Source organism: Hylobates moloch, unplaced genomic scaffold, assembly GCF_009828535.3.
Source record: "Hylobates moloch isolate HMO894 unplaced genomic scaffold, HMol_V3 SCAFFOLD_9, whole genome shotgun sequence".
Taxonomy (NCBI): Eukaryota; Metazoa; Chordata; class Mammalia; order Primates; family Hylobatidae; genus Hylobates; species Hylobates moloch.
The window spans coordinates 66,871,131-66,897,008 of record NW_026652284.1 but is presented as its reverse complement, the minus strand read 5'-3'; the positions used below and the strand labels follow the sequence as shown (position 1 = coordinate 66,897,008).

General features: G+C 40.5%; 1 protein-coding gene and 2 pseudogenes across 1 annotated transcript in view; all 3 read left to right on the top strand.

Moving 5' to 3' along the window:
- The window catches only part of CNGB3 (cyclic nucleotide gated channel subunit beta 3), a 154,715-nt gene that overhangs the window by 60,454 nt on the left and 68,383 nt on the right, over positions 1-25,878 (top strand). Inside the window, exons 4-7 of the mRNA XM_032759995.2 lie at positions 5,972-6,126; positions 8,881-9,033; positions 9,919-10,127; positions 23,393-23,443. Coding sequence (XP_032615886.1) covers positions 5,972-6,126; positions 8,881-9,033; positions 9,919-10,127; positions 23,393-23,443 — 568 coding nt within the window. The remainder of the gene's footprint in view (positions 1-5,971; positions 6,127-8,880; positions 9,034-9,918; positions 10,128-23,392; positions 23,444-25,878) is intronic.
- LOC116813745 (ubiquitin-conjugating enzyme E2 Q2-like) lies at positions 12,229-17,110 on the top strand (annotated as a pseudogene).
- Positions 17,154-20,076, top strand: LOC116813386 (golgin subfamily A member 2-like; annotated as a pseudogene).

Here is a 25,878-nt window from a genome sequence, read left to right as displayed (position 1 = left end):
CCAATTTCTGCCACTGTTGTCACATGGCATTCTCCTTGTGTCTCTTCTCTGTCTTCAACTAGGCTTTTTAAAAAAAATTCATACTGTTCTGATTTATTCATCATCAGTGTACCTGAGAGACTTGGCAAACATAAATAACTATATGTAAATTACTATATTCATGAGCAGATGCAAAAATAGGAAAGGCAGTGTTAGTGTAAGGGTACTGGCTTGTAGTTGATAGGCCACTCCAGCACTTAGGCTTCTTATAAAGACCCCAGTCACTGGATTGAGAGCCCACCCTACTCTGGTATGGCTTCATCTTAACTTAAATAGTTATATCTATAAAGACTCGATTTTAAAATGAGGTCACATCTGAGGTTCCAGGTGGACATGAATGTTGGCAGAATATTATTCAACATAGTACAATGACCAAACATGGAATTCCATACTCTGACATTAACCTCCATATTTTAAGTTGATTCTCTCCCTTCTTCAAGTCACACTTCCTCCTTACTGCAACTAATTATCTTCTATCTTTTTTCAATTATTTTTCCAAAGCATAGCTAATCACATCCCTCTTCTGCTTAGAATTCTGCCATGGTTCGCCATCAACCTCAACTGACCATTCAAGCCAAATTTTAGGTCACTTGGGATCTTATGTTAAAATGTTTGAGCCTTTATTGTATTCTATTAGGCAGCAATGAACACCCCTTTTTTAAAGCTGTTTCCTTTGCCTTGAATACCTTCCCTTTATATTATCAAAGTGCTGTCCATCCTTCATGATTCAACTAGGAAACTACCTCTGCTGTGAACTCACCGCTGATCACCACCCACTCATGTTACTGTGCTCATCAAAATTAGTCATCTCTCCATGTTATACTAAAGCAGCAATCTTAAACTCGAGAATATGTTATCCCTGCGTGCACGTCAAAATTTTCTTAGAGTCCTAACAAACACAGATAGTTTTAAAAGAACCAATTTCAAGATCCACATCTTATAAATATTCTCTTTCTTAAAACTAATAATATTGAGTACAGCTGCAGACCACGTGTTTTTCTTTCCTATCTTCCCTTTCACAATGGACTTCCCCCCAACCCCACCACTTTACCCCAAAAAACAAAAAACTTAACTCGCCTCACCCATTCCAATCTTACTAGCATTGCCATAGAGGGTAAAAGCTTCTGTAACCCTAATTGTTAATTATACAATTTTTTTGGCCTGTGCCTCTGACTGAATTTAAAGAAATAAGGAAACTACTATAGTTCTTTTCTTTTTCATCGGCTTTTTAAAAAATGAGTTTCCCTGTACCTTTATCAAAAAAAGTCACAAATTTTATTCTAACAATAACCAATCCTTTATTTTTTTCATAGAGATATATAAATAAAATTTTAGGCCATCTTTTGTGACTCACATCTGCAATCCCAGTACTTTGGGAGGCTGAGGAAAGAGCTCCTACTTAAAGACCAGCCTGGGCACCAAAGCAAGACCCCATCTCTACAAAAAATAAATAAATTAGCAAGGCATGATGGCACACACCTGTTGCCAGCTACTCAGGAAGCTGAGGTGGGAAGATTGCTTGCGCTCAGGAGTTTATGGCCTCAGTAAGCTATGATGGTGACAGAGTGAGACCCCATCTCTAGAACAGAACAGAACAGAATAGAATAGGAAGACAATTATCCAATATGAGTTTCCTCCTATGTTTATCAAAATTTGTAGGATTGGCCGGGGACAGTGGCTCACAACAGTAATCCCAGTACTTTGGGAGGCCGAGGCAGGCAGATTGCTTGAGCCCAGGAGTTTGAGACCAGCTTGAGCAACCTAGTGAAACCTCATGTCTACAAAAAATACACACACTCACACACAAAAGAAATGCCCACACTCTGGGAGGCCTTGGTAGGTGGATCACGTGAGGTCAGGAGTTCTAGACCAGCCCAGCCAACATGATGAAACCCTCTGTCTAATTTAAAAAATACGAAAATTAGCCAGGTGTGGTGGCAGCACTTGTAACCCCAGCTACTCGGGAGGCTGAGGCAGCAGAATTGCTTGAACCTGGAAGGCAGAGGTTGCAGTGAGCCAAGATCGCGCCACTGCTCTCCAGTCTGGGTGACAAAGCAAGACCCTGTCTCAAAAAAAAAAAAAAAAAAATTAGCCAGGTGTGGTGTTGCACACCTGTAGTCCCAGCAACTCAAGAGGCTGAGGTGGGAGGATGGCTTGAGCCCAGGGAAGTCAAGGCTGCAGTGAGCTATGATTGTACCACTGCACTCCAGCCTGGGCAGCAGAGCAAGACCCTATCTCACAAAAAAAAAAAGAAAAAAAAGTTAAATTGTAGGATATTTTTACTGTTTACCAAAACTTTCATCACGGAATTATGAGGAATAATTCCTTAAAAAACATAAAATTGGTAATATAAACAAGAAATAGCAAACAGAGCTCAGATGAAGCATAGTTACATAAGGTAAATCCATTGGTTCTTTCTTTTATCCCTTTTGGGTTTTATCTCATGATGTATGTTTCTTCCTCTCTATTTGCCTTTCCTGTTCCATCACAAAATTAACTAAAGAAAAATACATTCATATCTTCCATATGTATATAGGCAGAGGAGAAGGGCCAGGATCCTAGAAAAGAAGCTGGAGAAAGACAAGAAGGTGAAATAAAAGGACATCATAATGCTCCAGCTAACATAAAGACAAAAACGCATAGTAGTTAAAATACAGGCATGTATTTGATATACTTGCATTCTTTTTCATATGAATTTCAGCATTTTAACCATGAGGTGGGTTTGCACACTACAAAGTAATATAACTAAATGTCAATTATATGGTCAATTAGGGCTTATAGATAATTCAGGGAAAGAAAAAATATTCTCATCAGATCTTGGGACATTAGAGAGTTTGACAGTTTGAATACCTGACTTTACAGTTAATGATTCACCAACCTTCAACTTAGCTTTATATATATATTTTAAAGCACTCAGGCACATCAACTAAGGTCAAACAAATTGTTAGAAGTAGTGGGTGTATTTACTCAATAAGCATTTATTAAAAACCTACTTTGTGCTGGTCTTATGGAGTATGAAGAAAAGACATAGTTCCTTGCTTTGAGAATCTTACAGTCTCTGATGATGTTATACACATAAATCACTTCAAATATTCCATAATCACTGATGAACACCGAGTTCTTATTACCAGAACTGTATTTCTGAATGTCTCCTGAATGTCACAGACAAGGTTTTATCACACAAGGTCCTACAAACACCTCAAACTGAAGATACACAAAAAAATAATTTTTTCATGCCGCTACTTTATACAAACATCTGCTTCCTGAATTCCTATTTATATTGATGTCATCTTCATGAGTCTAGTCTCTTGTAATAGAAACTTAGTTGTTCTTGATTTCTTCTTTGAATTATCCAAAAGCTCCATGTACAGCTCATTAACCTATCCTCTCACTATTGCTAATTTTCCAAAGTTCAAAGCTGTCTTCTCAGGCCTTTCGTCTGCTTAATACCCTGCATTGGCTCTCTTTGCCCACTGCTTAATGTCTAAACTCCTCAATAGATCACATGGGACCATCATAACCTGACTTCACTCACCTTTCCTTTCCAGACCCAACCACCATCACTCCTACCACCCTCTGCCACCTGGCCCCCTACACACACACACACACACACACACATATACTCTGTTCCAATCACACCAAAATCTGCTGAACATGCCATGTTCTTTCTTACCTTTGAACATATCACTCTCTATGCCTAAAAGACAGTGTATTGTTTATCTGTCAAAGATATGCTAGTCCCTTAAGACAGTGCACTTCCTCTACAAAGCCCCTCCTTGACACCCCAGGCTAAGTTCAGTGTGGAGCAAAGTACTTTGCACATGTTTTTATTATTTACCATTAGCTATGGATTGACATTCTTGTTTCCCCCATTAAACTATGAACAACTATCGGGCCTGCTGCTGTCTAACTTATATTTCTATTTGGAATACATAAAGTAGAAACTCAATAACTGCTTGATGGATGAATAAACTTCTAAGCACACCAAGATTTTAAGAAGGAATCAGTGAAATTATATCTATGACAACAAGTCTTAATCAGAAAAAAAAGTTATTCTGGCTTTATGGACCTACTGTCCACCTATTTCTGAACTGCTTAAGATGAATCTGAACTATTTTCACTGCCCCTTGGTCTCTACCATCCTTAAGTAGGCTTTTATATGTCTTAATGTGACATACTTGGAGATCTTGATTCTGAGACAGGACCGTTTACCTTTGAAAGAAGTATAAATTGTACTATGATAATAAGAAGGGAAGAGAGCAAAAACACTGATAGTTTGGGAATCTATAAACATTTACAGATGTGATATATTTGTGGGCCACGTAGGGAAGGGGTTCATGGAGAGGGGCTCATACTCATACTGAGATTTTCTTAAGTGGAAACTACAAGTTATGCAGATGCACTGTGAACCCCATGGGCTGCCACTTGGAGGTGAGATGGGAAGGGCAGATATGAGGAGATGAGAATGGATGGAGCCTACATGGGCTCATGTATACCCAATGTCAGACATCGGAAGGAAGATAGACAGTGAGAGCTCTGAGGGAAATCTGTGAGGAAACTCAGGTCTTGATGAAGCATCCTAATTTCTCTCTACGCTCCCTGCTAGGCTGTTTGTATATTTTCTCAGAAAGAAAGTTCGTTGGCTGGGGACGGTGGCTCACACCTGTAATCCTAGCACTTTAGGAGGCCAGGGTGGGTGGATCATCTGAGGTCAGGAGTTCGAGACCAGCCTGGCCAACATGGTGAGACCCAGTCTCTACTAAAAATACAAAAATTAGCTGGGCATGGTGGCGCACACCTGCAGTCCTAGCTACTTGGGAGGCTGAGGCATGAGAATTGCTTGAATCTGGGAGGCAGAGATTGCAATGAGCCAAGATCACACCACTGCACTCCAGCCTGGGCAACAATGTGAGACTCAGTCAAAACAAAAAAAACAAAAGGAAGTTCATTGAAGCACAGCAGCTACATTATTTTTCTATTGCCACATAACAAATTACCACATACTTAAGTGATTTAAAACAACACTCAAAAATAAAAGTTGAAGATAAAACAAATAAATTAAATTAAATTAAAAACCACCCAGCTATTAGCAAATGGGTCCGAATTAGAAGTCTGAGTGGGCTCAGCTGGGTTCTTGGCTTCAGGTCTCACAAGGCTGAAATCAAGGTGTTGGCCAGGCCAGACTAGGCTCTCACTGGGAGGTTCTGGTGAAGAATCTACTTCCAAGCTCCATTCAGGTTATTGACAAAATCAGTTCCCTGCAGCTGTACCTCTGAAGTCCCTGTTTTCTTGTGAACAGCTAGCCAGGAATCACTCAGCCTCCTAGAGGCCTCATGAAATTCTAACCAGGTGACCCTCTTCTTCACGATCAGCCATGGAGGATTTCTCTCAAGTAAAATCTCCCTTGTACTTCAAATCTCTGCCTTCTTGCTGTGTCAGCAGCTGGAGAAACTCTACTTTTAAAGGCCTAGTATGATAAGATCAGGCTCACCTATATAATCTCCTTATCAACTGTGCCACATAACATGGACTATTGGTGGGAATAAAACCACCATATTTATTGTCCCTGGGATTATGCAGGCACGTATACCAAGGGGCAGGGAATCTTGGGGCCATCTTAGGCTTCTGCCTGCTCCACCATCTGTAGCTTTACTTGTCCTAGTGATACAATGTAATGACAGAATCACTGTCATCAAGATCCAATATGGTCAAGAGTTACCACTTGCTATTTGAGGATTCTAATTTTTTTAATAACAAATCTGTATTCCACCAGCACTATTTCCATTAATCCTAATGTTTGAATTGTGCTATTCAATTGCAAAAAGGGGGAGTTAATAATCTTGAATATATAAGGAAGGTGAAAAGATTTAATCCTTCCCTTATATCTATTTCTTCGTGGGCCCATCTGTATTGCCATGTTTTTCTCATTTAGCCCACAAAACAAACCGCCTGCAGCTCCTGTTATAAATGAGTATGCTGATGCCCAGCTACACAACCTGGTGAAAAGAATGCGTCAAAGAACAGCCCTCTACAAGAGAAAGTTGGTAGAGGGAGATCTCTCCTCACCTGAAGCCAGCCCACAAACTGGTAAGCATTGCTCCCTCCAAGTACTGGGAAGAAGGAAGTGATGAGGGGACCTGTGTTTTGCAGATGTTTTAGTTTGGATCTCCCAAAAGCAGACCCTGAGAAAATGATTTACGTACAGTTTATTTTGAGAGTGATCCAGGAAGGTACGAGTGGTGAGACAGAGAAGAAAGTTAAGACAGTACAGATGGGTTAATAAGAGGATCACTGGCCGGGTGCAGTGGCTCACACCTGTAATCCCAGCACTTTGGGAGACCAAGACAGGAGGATTGCTTGAGCCTAGGAGTTTGAAACCAGCCTGGGCAACATAGTGAGACCCTATCTCTTAAAAAAATTTTTAATTAAAAATAAATAAATAAAAATAAGAGGATCACTGCTGTGCCATTGGGGCTTTATCTAGCTGAAAAGCTGAGTGGATCATACTTGAGAATTACCTGAATGGAAGAGAAGGAAACTGGTTGGTGCTGGAGCTTGACATTGTTACCTCCCCAGCACTTTAAGTAAAACTGCTGGAGGAAGTCCCCCACAGATGCAGGGAAGCCTCCTACAGGTGATCACCAGGCTCAGGGTATATGTGTAGGACACAAACAGTATCTTCGATAGCAAATTTTATGTAAATATTGAAAATACCCATATTATGCAAAGTACATATTATAAAAATACATGAATATTACCTGGGTATCCAACAGAGCAAAGGACATCAACAAATCAATCACATAAGGGGACGGACTATTATCAACCACCCTAATAGTTACAAAAATGTGTGTGTGAAAAATTAATCGGCCAGGAGCAGTGGCTCCTGCCTGTAATCCCAGCCCTTTAGGAGGCCAAAGCAGGCGGATCACGAGATCAGGAGATCAAGACCATCCTGGCCAACAGGGTGAAACCCTATCTCTACTAAAATACAAAAAATTAGCCGGGCATGGTGGTGCGTGCCTGTAGTCCCAGCTACTCAGGAGGCTGAGGCGGGGGAATCACTTGAACCCAGGAGGCAGAGGTTGCAGTTAGCCAAGATTGCGCCACTGTACTCCAGCCTAGCAACAGAGCAAGACTCCGAAAAAAAAAATCAATATGATAATATAGAGCACAAAAGTAATATATACTATGATTACATCTATGTAAAATATTTATATATATATACAGAAAAAGAATAGAACAAAGGTTGTTTATTTAACATATAAATGCAAATCAAGTTGATAATTACATGGGATGGAGTTGAGCTTCCTTATAGTTCTGTATAAGAGAACGTGGGTTTTCAAAATAAACTGTGTATTGTATAACAGTTTCTTTTTAAACAGAAGAGGCTAAAAGGAATCATAGTCATTATACTTTGATAAAGATATATTGAAAAGAATATTGTGTGTGACATGTGTGAGGGTAAAGAAGCACCAAACCAAAACCTGTGGAATGATGTACATTTGCAGTGTTTTTGATCTCTAACTTCATTGATGCTCCAAAGTATGTGAAAATCAAGCTTGTATTTAAAATATTCTATTTGTAACACCTTTGTGACACCTTATTTGTGAGCTTTAAACCTGTTACATATTTCCAGATTCCAATGTTTTCATTACCTGTATATTTTCATAAATGTTACCATTTTATTTTGTTTTTATTGTGTACTTTAAGATATACGACATGATTTGTTTTCTTTTTTTAACGTGAGAATGCCTTTAGTTTATACTCTACATTTTTATTTGAGACGTAGTTTAAAAACTGTAAAATCCACAAATATTAAGTGTACAGTTCAATTATTTTAAGGTACTTTTTTCATTTTTTAAAATTTTATTTCCTGTAACATTGGAGTCACAATGAATTTTTAAAGCAAATTCCAGACACTATATTTCATCCATAAATATTTCAGTGTAGATAAACACTTTATTTATATATTTATTTAATCTTATTTTATTCTTTTAATGGCAGAGTCTTGCTCTGTCACCCAGGCTGGAGTGCAGTGGCATAGTCATAGCTCACCGCCGCCTCTAACTCTTGGGCTCAAATGATCCTCCTGCCTCAGCCTTCAGAGGAGCTGTGAGTAAAGGCGTGTGCCACCATGCCTGGATAAGTTTTACATATGAATAGTCCTGTTGGATCACCATCACCACCCTCCAAGATAAAGGACATTTCCCTCACTAGAGAAAACTTCCAGTCTCCCCAGGTGACAAAGCCCCCTTGCCAAGGTAATCACTATCCTGAATTTTGTCATCATTTAGTAGTTTTTCCTGTTTTTTTTTTTTTGATAAAAATTTATTAACATTTATTTTAAAAATTGTTTTTCCTTTAATTTTTTTACATTGACATATTTTTTCTTTATACAAACACACACACAGTGAAATAAATGTCACTATTTTAAATGTCATGAAGGTTTTGTTTCATCTATCTGTATCAAAAGAGGAAGATTCATAAATGTTCTGACTTAAAGAAATTCAAGTTTTTTGGGTTTTTTTATACTTTAAGTTCTGGGATATATGTGCAGAACATGCAGGTTTGTTACATAGGTATACATGTGCTATGGTGGTTTGCTGCACCCATCATCCCATCATCTACATTAGGTATTTTTCCTAATGCTATCCCTCCCCTTGTCCCCCACCCCCTGACAGGCCCCAGTGTGTGATGTTCCCCTCCCTGTGCCCATATGTTCTCATTGTTCAACTCCCACTTATGAGTGAGAACATGCGGTGTTTGGTTAAGAAATTCAAGTTTTTAACTAAGCTAACTTAACCTCTTCAAATGTTTCATCTTTTTTTTTTTCCTATGAAGCAAAGCCCACAGCTGTACCACCAGTAAAAGAAAGTGATGATAAGCCAACAGAAGAACATTATTACAGGCTGTTGTGTTTCAAAGTCAAGAAGATGCCTTTAACAGAGTACTTAAAGCGACTTAAACTTCCAAACAGCATAGATTCATACACAGGTATTATCAAAGGGTGAACTGTCGTAGTGGGAGGGCTGGCTATCACCAAGAAACCCTGTGACTCAAAGTCATAGATAGCTTCTATTTTCCTTACTTCATATTATCAATCTAACTAGGAAGCAGAATTTAAATTATGTAACCTGCAAAGAATCATTTGCCCATCTTTGGTGAAGACAAGAAATACAATATTCCTGCCTATATTTAAAAGGCAGTACAGATCCTCTCCTGCCCCTAATTATCTTTGAAAAGAAGGCCCAAAGCACCCCACAATATGTGCACTGACACACTCACACATCGTTATAAAGTGTCAGTCTTCTTCCATGGCTTCACACTGTTGATTATTCTAATTGAACAAATCCTTTCCTGCGGCCTCCCATAGGCGGAGAAGCCATATGTGTGAAGGGACATGGACTACGTTAATGGGCTGACCCTCTGCCCTCCCATTCAGTGCCATACTCCTTCTGGCAGGATGTGGCCTTTCTGCCACCTGCCCTGGGCAATCAATCCTGCGACTTAACTACTGAGGAACTAAAGATCTGTGGCTGCAGTGATGTCTGTGCAAAGTCCTTCCGACTTTTCTTGAAATTCTCTTTTCCTGATCCAAATAGTACAGTTACCTGTGCGGACAGACTCAGAGTGGCCGCTTCTTAAGGAGACTGGAAGGAAACTGTCCACTTTCGGAAGAGGTGATAAGATCATTTAACATCTCTTGTAAAGCCCGGAGCCTCACAGTCCAGAGGCAGAATGGTGTTGAATGTTTAATAGAGCCTCCTATGGCAAATTGCTCTCTAGAGGGTAGTACCCCAACCTCCCCAAACTAAGCAAGAGGATTCTTTCTGTGTTTGTTCTATGTCATTTGGATTGCACCACTTGCTGTTTTTCCAGATCGACTCTATCTCCTGTGGCTCTTGCTTGTCACCCTTGCCTATAACTGGAACTGCTGGTTTATACCACTGCGCCTCGTCTTCCCATATCAAACCCCGAACAACATACACTACTGGCTTATTGTGGACATCATATGTGATATCATCTACCTTTATGATATGCTATTTATCCAGCCCAGACTCCAGTTTATAAGAGGAGGAGACATAATAGTAAGTGGGGTTCGGGAAAGGCAGAAACTGAAACGTGAATAACATCTAATTGGGCTACAAAAAAATAACAGCATTGTTTTATTTAATGTTTGACTGGCTATCTGCATGGATAATTGCAAGAAGTCATGAGCAATAATAACAAGAAAACAATTACAAAACAGCCATTGAGTGTTCACAATGTGCTGGAGAACATGCATCTCCCTGTACCTTAGTTTCCTCATATTTAAAGTGAAAATAACAAAAACACCATCATAATATTGATTGAAAGATTAAATACGTTGAGGCCTGTGAAGTGCCTAGACTATGTCTGGTGCATAATGAATGAGTATTAAATGTCAGCTAGCATTACTACTCTAGTTAACTTATTTATAATACCTCCCTTAATCCTTTCAATGACACTATGAAAAAGATGTAATTAGCCCCATTTACAAATGAGGAAACTGAGGTTTAGAGAGGGAGGTTATTTGCTCAAAGCCCAAAGCTAGATAGTAGCAGAGCCAGGAGCTTAACTCAGGCCTTGCCTCTGCAATCACACAGGTTCAGGTTAGCAAGTGTTTCAGAATTTGACAATACTTGAGCATACAAAGAGAGTGCCAAGTCTGAAATTTTGAAATTGTCCACATATTATACCTAAATAATGTTTTTTAAATGGATCAATTATCAATACCAAAAGAAGAAACCATTTAATATATATTCCTCTGGTAATCAAGCCTCAAACAGTCTATGAAGCAGTTGTTTTCTATCACATTACAGTCTACCATTCACTTCAATACCTTTAAAAATAAGATAGGTATTATTTCACTCATTAGAACCTACTCAACCTTCTTAGGAGACAGCCTGGTGATGTGAGAAAGTACTAGGCTGTAATATTTTAGGACATGGGCTGTGCCTTGTTTATCTTTGTGTAGTAGGAACCGAGTGAAGTGCCTGCATATAGTAGAGAAATCAAGCACAGGGTGTTAGGCCTGGACACTTTGGGAAAACCTAACTTAGAAAGCAAAGCTTTCATGACCCTTTTTTTTTTTTTTTTCCAATTTTTGTTTTATATTCAGGAGATATACTTACAGGTTTGTTACCTGGGTATTTTGGGTGATGCTGAGGTTTGGGGTACAATTGACCCAGGTACTGAACATAGTACCCAATAATTAGGTTTTCTACCTTCCCCACTTCCTCCCTGCATTCCTCCTCCCTCTAGTCATCCCCGGTTTCTATTGTTCTGATCTTTATGTCCGTAAGTACCCAATGTTTCACTTATAAGTGAAAACATGCTGTATTTGGTTTTCTGTTCCTGCATTAATTTGCTTAAGATAAGGGCCTCCAGCTGCATCCATGTTCCTGCAAAGGACATGATCTCATTCCGTGGTGTATATGTGCCACATTCTCTTTATTCAGTCCACTGTTAGTGGGTACCTAGAATGATTTCATGTCTTTGCTATTGTGAATAATGCTGTGATGAACATGCAGGTGCATGTGTCTTTTTGTTAGAAAGATTTGTCTTCTTTTGGATATATACCCAGTAATGGGATTGCTGGGTCAAATGGTAGTTCTCTTTTAAGCTTTTTGAGAAATCTCCAAGTTGATTTCCACAGTGGCTGAAATAATTTACCCTCCCACCAACAGTTTATAAATGCTCCCTTTTCTCTGCAGCCTTTGCCAGCATCAGCTGTTTTTTGACTTTTTAGTAATAGTCATTCTGACTTGTATAAGATGGTATCGCATTGTGGTTTTGATTTGCATTCCTCTGATTAGTGATGTGGAGCATTTTTTCACTTGTTTTTTTGGCCATTGTATGGTCATGACCATTTTAATCAATATAGCTTCACCGCACTGTCCAATATGGTGACCACTAGGCAAATACGTCCATTCAAATTTAAATTTGAATTAGTTACAATTAAATAACATTAAAAATTCAGGTTTCTCAGCCACATTGTTCATATTTCCAGAACTCAACAACCACATATCTAGTGGACAGCACAGAAGATTTCCACCATTGCAAAATATACTATTATTCAGTGTGGTAAGAGAATGAAAGAGCAATGAGCCATCCATATCTCCATCAATACAGCCAAACCACAGAGAGGTAGCCACACCCCTCACAGATATGGACAAATCACAAGTACGTAGAACACCTCCACTGGTGTTTTGTTTTTTAATGAATATGGCCTCTACAGGTCTATCTTTTTATTGTTTACTTGCCAAATTCATCACATCCTATTTCTCATGACCAAATGCAGTGCCCTTCCTAAGAAATTAGCATTCTTACCCTTAGGAGAAATTATCTTCTCCTGGATTTATTCTCAGTCTTGAGGGAAGTTTATTGTCAATCCAATCAATCTAAGAAACAGAAAAATGTGTTTTCACAAGCACAAACCCAAGTCTTATAACCACTACCCCAAGCCCCTTCCCCAGCTAACTAGAAAGATGCTTCCTTTCCAACTGTGGCCAATGTGCCATCCTCCTCCCAAGGCTCAGCAAGGGCTGCACAGAACATATCCTCCAATGTCACAATAGGAAGAGCAGACTGACTGCCTATACGGCATCTTAGGTCCAGGTAGAATTTTGAAGAAGACAGTTAGGTCGCTTAATCTCCTTAATATTTTCTGTTGAATCTTCAGAAGGTCTTAAATTATCAAAAAGCTGAAAGGAATAGCTTTGAATATTTTTTTCTTCCTTAAAATAATTGTCATTTTCTGGGAAGTGTTTTCTATATTTGAAATCTTTCCTAGAAAGAAATACTAAAGGCAAAAGCCAAAGCTATGCCAAAAGTCTATTCAAAAAATTCCTTGTGCAGACTTTAGAGCATTAGTTAACTCACCAGCACCATCCCCAGAGCAACCTGGCAGCTTGATGAATGGTGATGATGGTGTACAAATAAGAAGTAAACAACAACAAAAAAAGGAACACTAATTTCAACCTCCATTAGACTCACAAGGGGGGAGAAAATCAATGTTTGACAAATGGAAAATGACGAAATCAGCAAAGGGAGACTTTTTTCAATTTTCTAAGAGGCCTTTGCACACAATGAAGTGTTAAAACCAAGAAAAATTACCAGTAAAAAACACACTCAACAGGCGCTATTCAAAATGCATTATCATAAGCTACAAATATAGAGCAGGAAATAATTGCTTTGTTTATTCAAAAGAAGTTTAATGGTTTCTTTAATTTAGAGTAAGTAGCTGCAGCCTTTGAAACTTGATTACATTTTGGTAAGAAGACTATGCACATTGAGTACCCAACCTGAAGGTCTCACTATATTTAGCTATCTATGCCACCATTGGTAACACCACTGAATCATTCATTCATTCATTCAAGAAACATTTATTAAATACCTACAGTTGCTAGGTAGATACATCTACTTAATTTATTTATTAAATAAATGCACCATAACTGGAAGATGGAAATATGAATTCCCCAAGGCCTTGAAGGAAAACAAACAAGTAACAGACAACAGATTGAGGTGCTAACAGCTACAATAGAAACCAGGAGGCCTTACAAGTTTTTCACAGCATTTATTTATAAAATCTTTCTCCTAAAAGTGGTGCTACAAAGATAACAGAATTTTGAATCTCAGTCGAACAAAAAGTCTCTTGTATGTAATTTCCTTTATAGATAGCAGAAATTGAATTGGAAATGACAGTGAAGATTATTTAGATAAGAGACACTCACATCCACAACCCTTTGCTAAAACTACCAATCACGAAATTCACAGAAGTCCTCAGTGTCATCTAGTTACAATGTCAATTAGGCCTTCCTTTATAATCAACTGCTTTTGGTACTTAATCCTCTCAATTGCTCTTTATAAACCAATCTGAAGAAAACCACTCCCTTCTCTGTGTTTACTATACTCATAGTTCTGTTATTTAATTGTATTAAATATCGATTAGGCTAGTTATGAAGTAGTAGAAACAAACAGTCTGGGGTCAAATTTCACTTCTGAAATTTGCTAATAGCATTAAATATCGATTAGGCTAATTATGAAGTAGTAGAAACAAACAGTCTGGGGTCAAATTTCACTTCTGAAATTTGCTAATAGCATTAACTTGAAGAAACTAAACTTACCCTTTCATTGAATACAATCTTTTTCATCCCCCAAAATGGGAATAGCCATATTGTTGCAGGATTTTCCTTAGTTCAGCTAAAGATAGGGTCCTTCTATGTCCCATGGCCATGAAAATTTAGGCTCGGAGACAGTTTGAAGGGTGAGTGAAGCAGGGCTTTATTTGGTGAAAAGGTTTTATCTGGTGAAAGGTTTTTAAAAAGGGGGGAAACAGGGATCCTCCACAAGGCCAGAGCCCCCTGCTAGAGTGCTTCCTGCCCACTGTTCAAATTCCAGATTCCACACAGGAAGAGGAGGGGCCAGGCTCCTCCCTACTGCAAATGTAGCAAACTTTCCAAGGCTCCACCTCAGTGGGCAGGCTGGTTGGGTTTCTCCAGCAACCCTCTCCCACCTGGCTATCTCAGTACCAACCTCATAAACCTATTATGAAGATTGAATAAGACACCCAGCTTGGCCGGGCGCGGTGGCTCACGCTTGTAATCCCAGCACTTTGGGAGGCCGAGGCGGGCGGATCACGAGGTCAGGAGATCGAGACCACGGTGAAACCCCGTCTCTACTAAAAATACAAAAAATTAGCCGGCTGTGGTGACGGGCACCTGTAGTCCCAGCTACTCGGAGAGGCCGAGGCAGGAGAATGGCGTGAACCTGGGAGGCGGAGCTTGCAGTGAGCCGAGATTGCGCCACTGCACTCCAGCCTGGGCGACAGAGCGAGACTCCGTCTCAAAAAAAAAAAAAAAAAAAAGACACCCAGCTCAGGGTCTGGCATATAGAAAATACACAATTGCTTGTTAAATGAATTAAATGAATGGATGTCCACACACTTCACTTTTCCCTCTTGTCTCCTATATGTCTATGTATCTCTCTTTCTTACCTGAGGATAAGTTTCTTGAGAGTAGGGACAGTATTCGATTCACTTATTTATCTATCGTAGGAACTTAGAGTATACTCAAGAAATGTTTGAAGGAGTGAATGAATGATAATCTCAGTTCAAGGATTTTATTTCCTTGAATAATTATTTAATTTGCATTATAATTGTTTCAGGTAATATTATTTTAAAATACTTCTTCCATCTGTCCTGTGTAAAATTATGAAGTTTCTATGAATTGTTTATCAGAAGAGGTGAATACGGGTCCTGGTGTGCAGCTTGGCACAGGCTCACAAAGAGCTGCAGTGGCGCCCCATGTTCAGCCTTGCAGACTGAGTTGGCGGCGGTGGGACGGGGACAGCAGCAGCGCACCCGCGCAGCCCTGCACCTGGGCCAGTCTCCTGAATATTTACACATTGCCGAATCTCCTGTGGACAAAACACCACGGAGGCCAGGTCTGTTCCATGATGGGTTGAGCCTCTTCTCGTACCTAGAGATTCCGAGAATCCTATCCATCTTTTTCACCACTATGGTTTGTGGACTCTGATGACCCAAATCTGACATCAGTTCTGGAACGTCTAGAAGATACTAAGAACAACAATTACCTTCGTCAGCAATTGAAGTCGTTGATATGCGAACTCTGCAGATTATATAACCTTCCTAAGCACCTGGATGTTTGAGATGCTAGATCAACCACTACCCATGGGTCAGAATGGGAAAACAGAAGTGACTTCAGAAGAAGAGGAAGAAGAGATGGCTGGAGATATAAAATATTTAAATCACTGTAAGATGAAGGAAGAACTTATTAGTGGGAAAAAGTTGGAGGATGAAGGAATTAAAAAAGAAAATTTGGCAACATTAGAGAAAATTAGGAAGACTCAAAGTCAAGGCCATTTAAATGTGATGTGGTGTTTGTGTCAGTGCAAGCTTCAGATAGACTTATGAAAGAGCTCAGGGATGTATGCAGATCACAGAGTTATAAAACATAAAACAGGTCTGCTGGCATTTTTTTGTCTTCCTCCTGATAGAGAATTAACTCTTACATGATTTTTATCTTCTGGCAAAAGCATGAGCAATATTGCTTGAAAAGGATTTTTTCAGTGGAACTCATAAATGACAGTACATGACTGGCATGTTAAACTGCAGAAGGTCGACCCTGATAGTCTTTTGCACAATGATCTTAAGATCATAAAAGATAAAGCATAGAATATATTTTGTTTAACATATCTTTTAAGAAACTGTTGTGGTTGTCAACTGGGTTGTTGTCCTAAACTATGAATCTGTTATATATTGACTGAAGTTGCTAATGGCTACATTTTTACTGACTCATATGGGGGAACGAATGAAGCACCAAGGCCAAAAACAAAACACAAAACACAAAAAAACCCAGGAAAGTAGAACTTCAGGGAGGAGGCGATCTGAGAGGTAAATGGCTGAAATTCTATTGGATTTGCGTTTCTGGACCATGGCTCCTGACACCAGAAAGAAGGGCCTTTTCTGGGATAGGAGTATTTCTTAAGAGGCCTGGGAAGAATGTTATTGCCTTGAGCTAACTGGCCTCATGAAGAGGACCTTAAACTGAATTGCCAAGTTATTAGTATTGGTATTCACAGACTTTGGAGGGTAGCAGGATAATTTTCCATTTTATCCTCTATTTGTTCGAGTGGTGTTACCTGTTCTCTCAGGAGGATATGTATTGGGTGGGGGAGCACTGTGTATGGAACTTCTCACAAAACAGGGCTGTAGCTGTGCCTACACAAAAGAATTGGTCATCATGCAAGTAAATGCCATCTTAGTCAGAGACAAAGCCACAGTGCGGTTTGGAGCAAATAAGAATCAATATAATCTAGCAAGAGCCCAACAATCCTATAATTCCATTGTACAGATGCATGAGAAAAATGGTCCCTCTGGACACACCGCCACCTGGTCATGCTTCCTTTCCCTTTCATCTTTCTCATCGACCAACGGCCTTGGAGCATTGAGGCCACACCCTATTCTGCGTTCTAGTGTGGCCCTGGTTAACTCTCCTCTAGCTCAGTTGCACATCTGCTCGGTAGATGACTGGATGTGTTTAGCAGTGGTTGCCAGGATCGTGCTGATATGGCCCCAACCCCACCTCCCACCCTGCCCTTTGATGTCAGAAGAAACCCTACAGAGCAAATTGGCTGTGGCCAAGAAAACATCAAGATAATATCAGCATATAAACAACCCTGGTGTAGGTACAAGAGCAAAAAAGGAGAAAATGAAAAATGTCAGCAACACTGAGACAACCACTTCTGGTGGTTGTCATTCACCTGAGGATACGTGCAAAGACCATGCTTCTCCCCTACAACTATCTGCTCATGACACCATGTTAGCTGGTGGTGTCTCTTCCCCTGGTGCCAGTCTCACTAGCATGGCAGCACCTCAGAATCATGATGCTGACATTGGTCCCAATCTCATGGATGAAACCAAGACTTTCTCATTGACCAAGAGCCCAGGACAACTCTCCAACAGCTCAATGGTCTTGCCCTGAGTCTACATCCTTTGTCAATGGAGAGGGCCCTGCATCATCTGCTAACCTGAAGGATCTGGAGAAACAACAAAACCAAGAAGTTCTGGATCAACTAGAAGAAGAAAAGAAAGCAAGCAACTGAAAGCAGGGAGCCAAACGGAGTGGTTACAGGTTCAAATTCAGACCATAGGGATCCTCATGTCCGAGAAGGCAGAGTTATGGACAGCCCTGTATTACACTCAGCATGCTGCCAGGCAGTTTGAAGGAGAGTCAAAGGATCTGGCCAGCCACCTGCAGTATTCCTGGCAGCATGTGGGAGAGTTGGAGTGGGCTTTCTCTGCTGTCTCTACACAGCAGAAGAAGACAGACAAGTACAACAAAGAGTTAACCAAAGAGAGAGATGCCCTCAGCCTGGAGTTATATGAGGATCTGAAGCAGCAGAACTCAGAATTAGAAGAGAAATTTGAGTCCTAGTGACAGAGAAGTCAGGGATCCAGCTCAACTTGGAGGATCTGCAAAAGAAGCTGGAGAGGGCCAAGCTCCTGCTTCAATAGTCCTCAAGCCAGTGTGAACCCCCTGATGCTAACCAGCAGTTACAGCAGGCCATGGAGGAACAGGCACAGCTGGAAGCACACCTGGGGCAGGTTATGGAGTTGCTGAAACAGCTACAGATGGAGAAAGATCAATATACTGAAAATCTGAAAGGAGGAGCGCCATGTGGTAGCAGAGGATGCAGCCGATGTCAGAGCAGGTGCACACATTGAGGGAGGAGAAGGAGCACAGCATGACTCGGGTACAGGAGCTGGAGACAAGCTTGGCCAAACTGAGGGAACAGATCGCTGAATCCCTGCTCCTGGAGCCCCCAGCACGGCCCTCTGAGGTGGAGCAGCAGCTACAAGTGGAGGCCGAGTACCTGCGGAAGGAGCTGGAGCGTCTGACAGGACAGCTCCAAGCCCAGGTGCAAGACAATGAGGGCCTGAGTCGCCTGAACCGAGAGCAGGAGGAGAGGCTGCTGGAGCTAGAGCAGAAGGCTGAGCTCTGGGAGGAGCAGGCGGAGGTGCACAGGCAAACCCTGGAGACCATGCAGAATGACCTCACCACCATCAGTCATGCAGTCTCCCAGAACAGCGAGCTCAAGGAGCAGCTGGCCGAGTTGCAGACTGGCTTCATGAAGCTGAACAATGAGAACATGGAGATCACCAGCACACCACAGTCGGAGCAGCACATCAAGAAGGAGCTGGGCGAGAAGGTGGGCGAGCTGAAGGAGATGGTAGAGCTGAAGAGCCAAGAGGCTCAGAGTCTACAGCAGTAGTGAGATCAGTACCTGGGTCACCTGCAGCAGTACGTGGCCACCTATCAGCAGGTGCCCTATGAGAAGGAGCTCCACAAGCAGTTACTGCTGCAGACCCAGCTCATAGACCAGCTGCAGCAGGAGGAAGCTCAGGGCAAAGTGGTGGCCGAGATGGCCTGCCAAGAGTTGCAGGAGACCCAGGAGCACCTGGAAGCTACCAGACAGCAGAAGTAGTAGCTACAGGCCCAGCTGACCCTCATGGCTCTCCATGGGGAAGGAGATGGACTGGACAGTGAGGAGGAGGTGCTTCCGCTCATGCCAAGCATCCCGGAGGAACTGGAGAGTCGGGAGGCCATGGTGGCATTTTTAAACTCAGCTGTGGCCAGTGCAGAGGAGAAGCAGGCATGGCCACGTGGGCACTTGAAGGAGCAAAGGGTGAGCTGTCAGTGTCTGGCTCACCTGGTGGCCTCAGTCCAGAAGGAGTCAGAGGCAGCAGCCCTAGTCCCAGGGACTGGAGGTGATTCTGTGTGTGGGGAGGCCCACCGGGCCCTGCAGGGGGCCATGGAGAAGCTGCAGAGCCACTTTATGGAGCTCATGCAGGAGAAGGTGGACCTGAAGGAGCAGATGGAAAAACTGGAACGTCGCTGCATCCAGCTGTCTGGAGAGACAGACATCATCAGTGAGCGGGAGGCCAGGGCATGGCAGGGGGAGCTGCACGGTGGTCAGAGGGGTCCCAGCGTCTGAACCCTGTCCTCCTGCAGGAAAGTACATCACACTGTACCAGAGCTAGAGGGCAGTGCTGAAGACGTGGCGCCAGAAGAAATACATCAGCAGCCTGGCCCAGGACAAGGAGGAGATGAAGGTGAAGCTGCTGGAGCTGCTGGAGCTGCAGGAGCTGGTGTTGCAGCTTGTGGGCAATCACAACAAGTGGCATGGCAAATTCCTGGCAGCTGCCCAGAACCCTGCTGATGAGCCCGCTCCAGGTGCCCCAGCTCCCACAGGAGCTTGGGGCTGCCAACAAACAGGGTGATCTTTGCAAGATGAGCCTCACCCACAGCGTGGAGCCTGCACAAGAAGAGGCCAGGGAGGGTTCTCCCCATGACAATCCCACTGCACAGCAGATTATGCAACTGCTTCCTGAGACACAGAATACCCAGGAGCACCCAGGCTTGGGCAGCAACCCCTGCATTCCATTTTTCTATCATGCTGACAAGAAATGAGGTGAAGATCACCGTCATCTAAAAGCCGGCCACTGTCAGCAAAGCTTGGAGAAGTGGGGCCAGAGGCTGCATCCCCATCAGGTCCTTACCACCCCTTCCCAGTCACCCCGTTATCCTTAGAGGAGCAAGGTAAGACCCCTGTGTGATGGGGGGAGACAAACAAATGCAGACCCTTTGCCACCTTGGCCAGGCCTGAGTCCTTAATTTCTGGATGATTATTGTTGTTATTTAAGAGCTAGAGGCTCATGGAGTTGATTTATTTGGAGGAGGCCTGGTGGCCTCCCTGATGGCCTGACTCACTAAAGCAACTTTTCCCTCACGGGGGCTCCCATCTTCTTACTTAGAGAGGCAGCTGAGGCGGGACAGTGGGGCTAAATGTAGACCAGGCAAGAGAACAGGCTGCTGGGGGTAGCTCCCCTTCCCCAATGTACATATTCTATCTGTGTAACATTTTGTATATTCCAGGGTAGGGCCACCCCCTGTATCATACATAGAGGAGGTTGAAGCTGGTACATGGGGAGGAGGTTCTAGTAATTATTTGGGACTGGGAAACTTCTTTATTGATAGCACGGGACAGAGAAAGGAGGCAAGGATGGGGTCATGGCGCCCTGGTAATGCAACTTCTGTTTATTTCGCTTTTTATTTTGGAATAAATGGATTTAGCCATTGTTGGGGGGTGGGGAAGAAGAGGTGAATACTAAGTAAAGATATTAACACCTGAGTAGATCTTCTTCAAAAGCTATCTGTTGGGAAAGGATTTAGATGCAATTAGCACATCCTTCCTAAAGTAAGCCTCCCCTGAATAAATGTCGCCGGCATAATGATGAGGCTTAAAAGAGGGAGAGGGAATTAAGTGGGGTGACATTTTAAAAATAAGTACCTAACTGTTACCGGTAAGCATGCTGATCCTCATAAGGCTAATGATGCCAAGTTTATTTACTGCTCTAAAGAAGATAGATTTTAAAATCACTAAATCATATTTCATTTAATCTAGCAAGTTTTAGTTTCATTTACATTTATTCAATCATAGAATCATAGACAACCTTGAAAGTAAATAGACAAATGTGCTAAGAACATTCTTCCTGAGTGCAAGGTTGAGGTAGTATTTTAACTTAACTGTCTAGCACTTCATATCTATCTGGCTGTCCCATATAAACTTTGAGGGAAGTCACTGATTTTACTCTTTTGGTACATGATTTATAACGCTATTTATTTGAACCTGTATCTATGGCTACCTGTGGCTCAGTAAGCCATTTTGTTTCACAGTAAAAATCATTAAATGAGCATGTCATATATTTTCTAATATATTTCTGTAAAATTTAGTATGTGTATATGAGTAAAAATTATAGCCAAAAAAGTCAGTAGTGTGGGGAGTAACTAGGGAGTTGACTAACCAATCTTTAACATTGCTCAAGCAGCAGTTTAAAACTTCCAGACAGCCTGAATGATAATTGTTAGAAGATGCTACTTCCATGTGTCCCAAGTTATAATGCTTTGGTCAACTAATTAAGAGCCCTTAGAAAATCCCTTACTACATACAAGTGAAACATGTAAGTCCAATATTCACATTAATTCTTTTAGGTCTGAATATTAACAAATGCCACTCTAGTCATCTATCACTCGTCACACATTTATTGAATACCTACTATGTGTTAGACACTGTGTTAGGAACTGAGGAAATAGAAGACAAAGATTGGACTCTACTCTCTTACATAGCTCAGAATGTCTAGGACAGACCGACAAAAGAAAAATGGTGGGATTTTATGTTGTGAGTCATGAAAAGGCATGCCCAGGGTGCTATAAGGCTCAGAGAAAACCATCCAACAGAGAAGACCCTTAGTCCAAATCTTGAGGGATGAGTTGGAGTTACCTGCACCTTTTTCCTCCACAAGAAAAAAGGAAAAACATGTTCTGAGCTCTGGGACAGCAAGGGCAAAGGCATCACTCTGATGCATTTGAGGAACTGCTGAACAGAGTGGCTGCTGTTTCTGGGATGCTCCGGGAAGCAAGTGGTAAACAGATAGTAGAGCTTTGTATACCCTGAAAAAGTGCTTGCATTTTTTTCCTTTAAATCATGTGGAGTTGCAGGATTTGACATAAACGAGGATTTTAAGTAATCTGATTTAGAGATCATCTGGCTGCCACTGTAGAATGGATCAAGGGGAACAAGACTAAAGGCAGAGATAGCAGTGCCAGAAAGGAGAGAATAGACGTGAGAAAATTTTAGGAAGAATGAGTAGAACTTGGCTCTTGGTTGTACGAGGGCTGAGGGAGACTGCCCAGTGTAGGACCACTAAGCAGTGTAGATGAGGATGCTCACAGGAGCAGTAGTTTGGCTCAAGGGGAATGAAGATTGATGATGAATTCAGGTTTGGTGCAGTGGATCTGCTAAGTGAAGAGGACAATGGGCAGTTGCTTACCCATCAACAGCTCAAGAAAGTGATATTAGGTGGAAGTAGAGATTTGGTAGCATCAAGCCACATGGTAATCTCTGAAACTATAAACGTGGGTGAGATTTCCCAGGAAGCAAGCATGAAGAGAAAAGAGAAGAGAGCTAAATCCTGGGAAATGTTGACTTTGAAATGACTAGCCCAAGAATCCAAGAAGAACATTGAAAAGTAGGAAGTGAAGATATAAAGTAAACTAAGAGTGGGATTACAGATTCTTTGAAAAGAAAAAGTTTCATGGAAAAAAATTGTCCAAAAAAAATTTTTAATGCTTCAAAGGTTGTATTCATCTCTCCATTTTTTATTCATTCAATTAATAAATATTTATTGGACTTTTAGTATATTCTAGGCACTAGTTAAAAATAGTTGCTAAACAAAATCAAACCTGTCCTCACACAGATTACCATTTAATGGAGTAGACTAATTTTAAATAAATGAGCCAAGCAATGTATATGTCATTTCAAATTATGATGAATGCCATAACAGGATGCTAAGTGCCATAAAGGATATCCTGGGTGTGATCATTAGGAGGTCATTGGTGGCCTTTGCACTATTAGCCTTGATGAAATGAGAGAAGTGGGAAGAAGCCAAATTACCACCAAATTGCCATGAGTTAAGGATAAATATGAGGGAAGGATATAGAGTAAAGCAGGTAGACAACTCTCTTGAGAAGCTTGATTGTGGCAAACAATAGGGCAATAATAAGAAAACTAGAGCCAAACAATTTTTGTTTTAATACCTGGGAATATGGAGCATATTTATTGGCTGAGATTGGAAGGAACCAGCCAAGAGAAATAGTTATAAATTTAAAAGTGAGAAAAAAATAATTGATGACATTGGCTAAAATTAATGACATTGGCTAAAATTAATGAAAATACAAATATGTTTCAGGTGGATTCAAATGAGCTAAGGAAACACTACAGGACTTCTACAAAATTTCAGGTAGGTGACTCACAAACAATTTCAAAGTTGCTCACGTGATCTATTACCATTTTGACTTTAAATCCCATCTATAGATTTCTGTATACAAAGTTTATACATATGAAGTTTTATTAGACAAAGATAAGCCTGAAGTTTCTGCCTCTCAATAATTACCTGATATATTTCCTTGTATGTGCAAGTGGGTAATTCAACATATAAGCCCTTATTAAGCAGACCAAAATAAGTTAGTGCCCACATTTGAATTCTAATTTACACATCAGTAAAGGAATATGGGTTGTATACTTTGTCTTGTCTACAAAATTCTAGCCCCCAGTTCATGTAGCATGATGTTGTAAAGGTTAGCAAAATTGTTTCTACTCCTGCTTCTTTCTTGTTCTCGTATATTCAAAATAAAAATTATTAATAGAAGAGAAGCAATTGTTTAGATAACATGGAACCTTCCTTTCCTAAAACATACGTTTTATTGCCCATAACTATTTTCTAAGTACTTTGTTCTCTAACTCTGAGAAATAGGCAGAGGTCGGGGTTATTTAGGTTCACCCAATCGGAGTGAACTCTAGCCTCTCACTTCAAAGACAATTCTTTAGTGGCCTCAGAGTTTGTTTAAAAATACAAATCTGGGTTTAGGTTTAGGTTTAGGTCTCAAACTATCCCTGTTGGAAATCTACAATGATTAACATCCCTTTCAATTGTTTTTTTTTTTAATCTCTAACTAATTTTCTTTATTAAATATTGCCACATACTTAGGCATGTTCATAAAAGATCTCTATGCTGCTTTGATGAATTCTACAAAGAGGATAAATACTTTTGTAATGCCATAAAGCTTATTCCAAACACTTACTTTCCTGAGTTTGAATAAGGGCTAAATTAATTTGTATATTTAATTTGTGTTAGCATAATGACATTTTGGTCAATGACAGACCATATATATGGTGATGGTCCCATAAGATTATAAGGGAGCCGAAAAATTCCTATTGCCTAGTGACATCATAGCCATCATAACATTACAATGCAATGTGTTATTCACCTGTTTGCAGTGATGCTGGTGTAAAAAAACCCACTGGGCTGCCAGTCATACAAAAGTATAGTACATACAAATATGTATAGTACATAATATTGGGGATAATGGCAATAAGCAACTATGTTACTAGCTTATGTATTTACTATACTGTACTCTTTATTGTTATTTTAGAATGTAGTCCTATGAATTTTTTTAAAGTTAATTGTAAAACAGCCTCAGGCAAATCTTTCAGGAGGTATTCCAGAAGAAGGCATTGTTATTATAGGAGATGACGGCTCCACTCATGTTATGGAGCCTGAAGACCTTCCAGTGGGGCAAGATGTGGATGTGGAAGACAGTGATATTGATGATCCTGACCCTGTGTAAGCCTAGGCTAATTTGTGTCCTTATGTCTTAGTTTTTAACAAAAAAGCTTAAAAGTAAAAATAAAAACATTTTAAAATAGAAAAAAGCTTATATAATAAATATATAATGAAAATACTTTTGTACAGCTGTGCAATGAGTGTTTTAAGCTAAGTGTCATTACAAAAGAGTAAAAAAGTTTTTAAAAATTCAAAATCTTATAAAGTAAAATAGTTACAGTGAGCTAGGGTTACTTTATTATTAAAGAAAAAATTGTTAAATTTAGTGTAGCTTAACTCTACAGTGTTTATAAAGTCTACAGTAGTGTACAGTAATGTCCTAGGCCTTCAGTCACTCACTACTCACTCATTGACTCACCCAGAGCAAGTTCCAGTCCTGCAAGCTCCATTCAAGGTAAGTATCCTATACAGGTGTACCATTTTTTATCTTTCATATCATATTTTTAACTGTACCTTTCCATGTTTAGATATGTTTAGATACAAAGATATTTACCATTGTGTTACAATTCCCTACAGTACTCAGTACAGTAACATGCTGTACAGTAACATACAATAATATACTGTAATATACAGAGTATGCTGTACAGTAGTAACATGCTCCTAGGCTTGTATGTCTATACCATACCGCCTACGTGTGTAGTAGGCAATACATCTAGGTTTATGTAAGTACATGCTATGATATTCACATGATGAAATCACCTAACAATGCACTTCTCAGAATATATCCCTGTTGTTAAGTGACAAATGACCGTATTTTTGTACTTGGTCATTCCACTATTAGCTTGTTAACTTCTTGTGAATAGAAACAATATCTTACTCCTATTTCAACCCCAACATGCTTTGCAAATTGTCTTGCACAGGGTTTACTGTTGGTCAATACTTCAATTTTCTACGGTTCAATGAGAAATAAATTATCTCTGTCTACACAAATCTGTGCCAATGTGTTAATATTAAAATGGCTAATGATTAATGACTGTCTGCATAGAGAAGTTGAGAGGTGAGTTAAGCAATTGAATAGAAAGCAAGCAAAAAGATCGTTATGATTTGAGCCA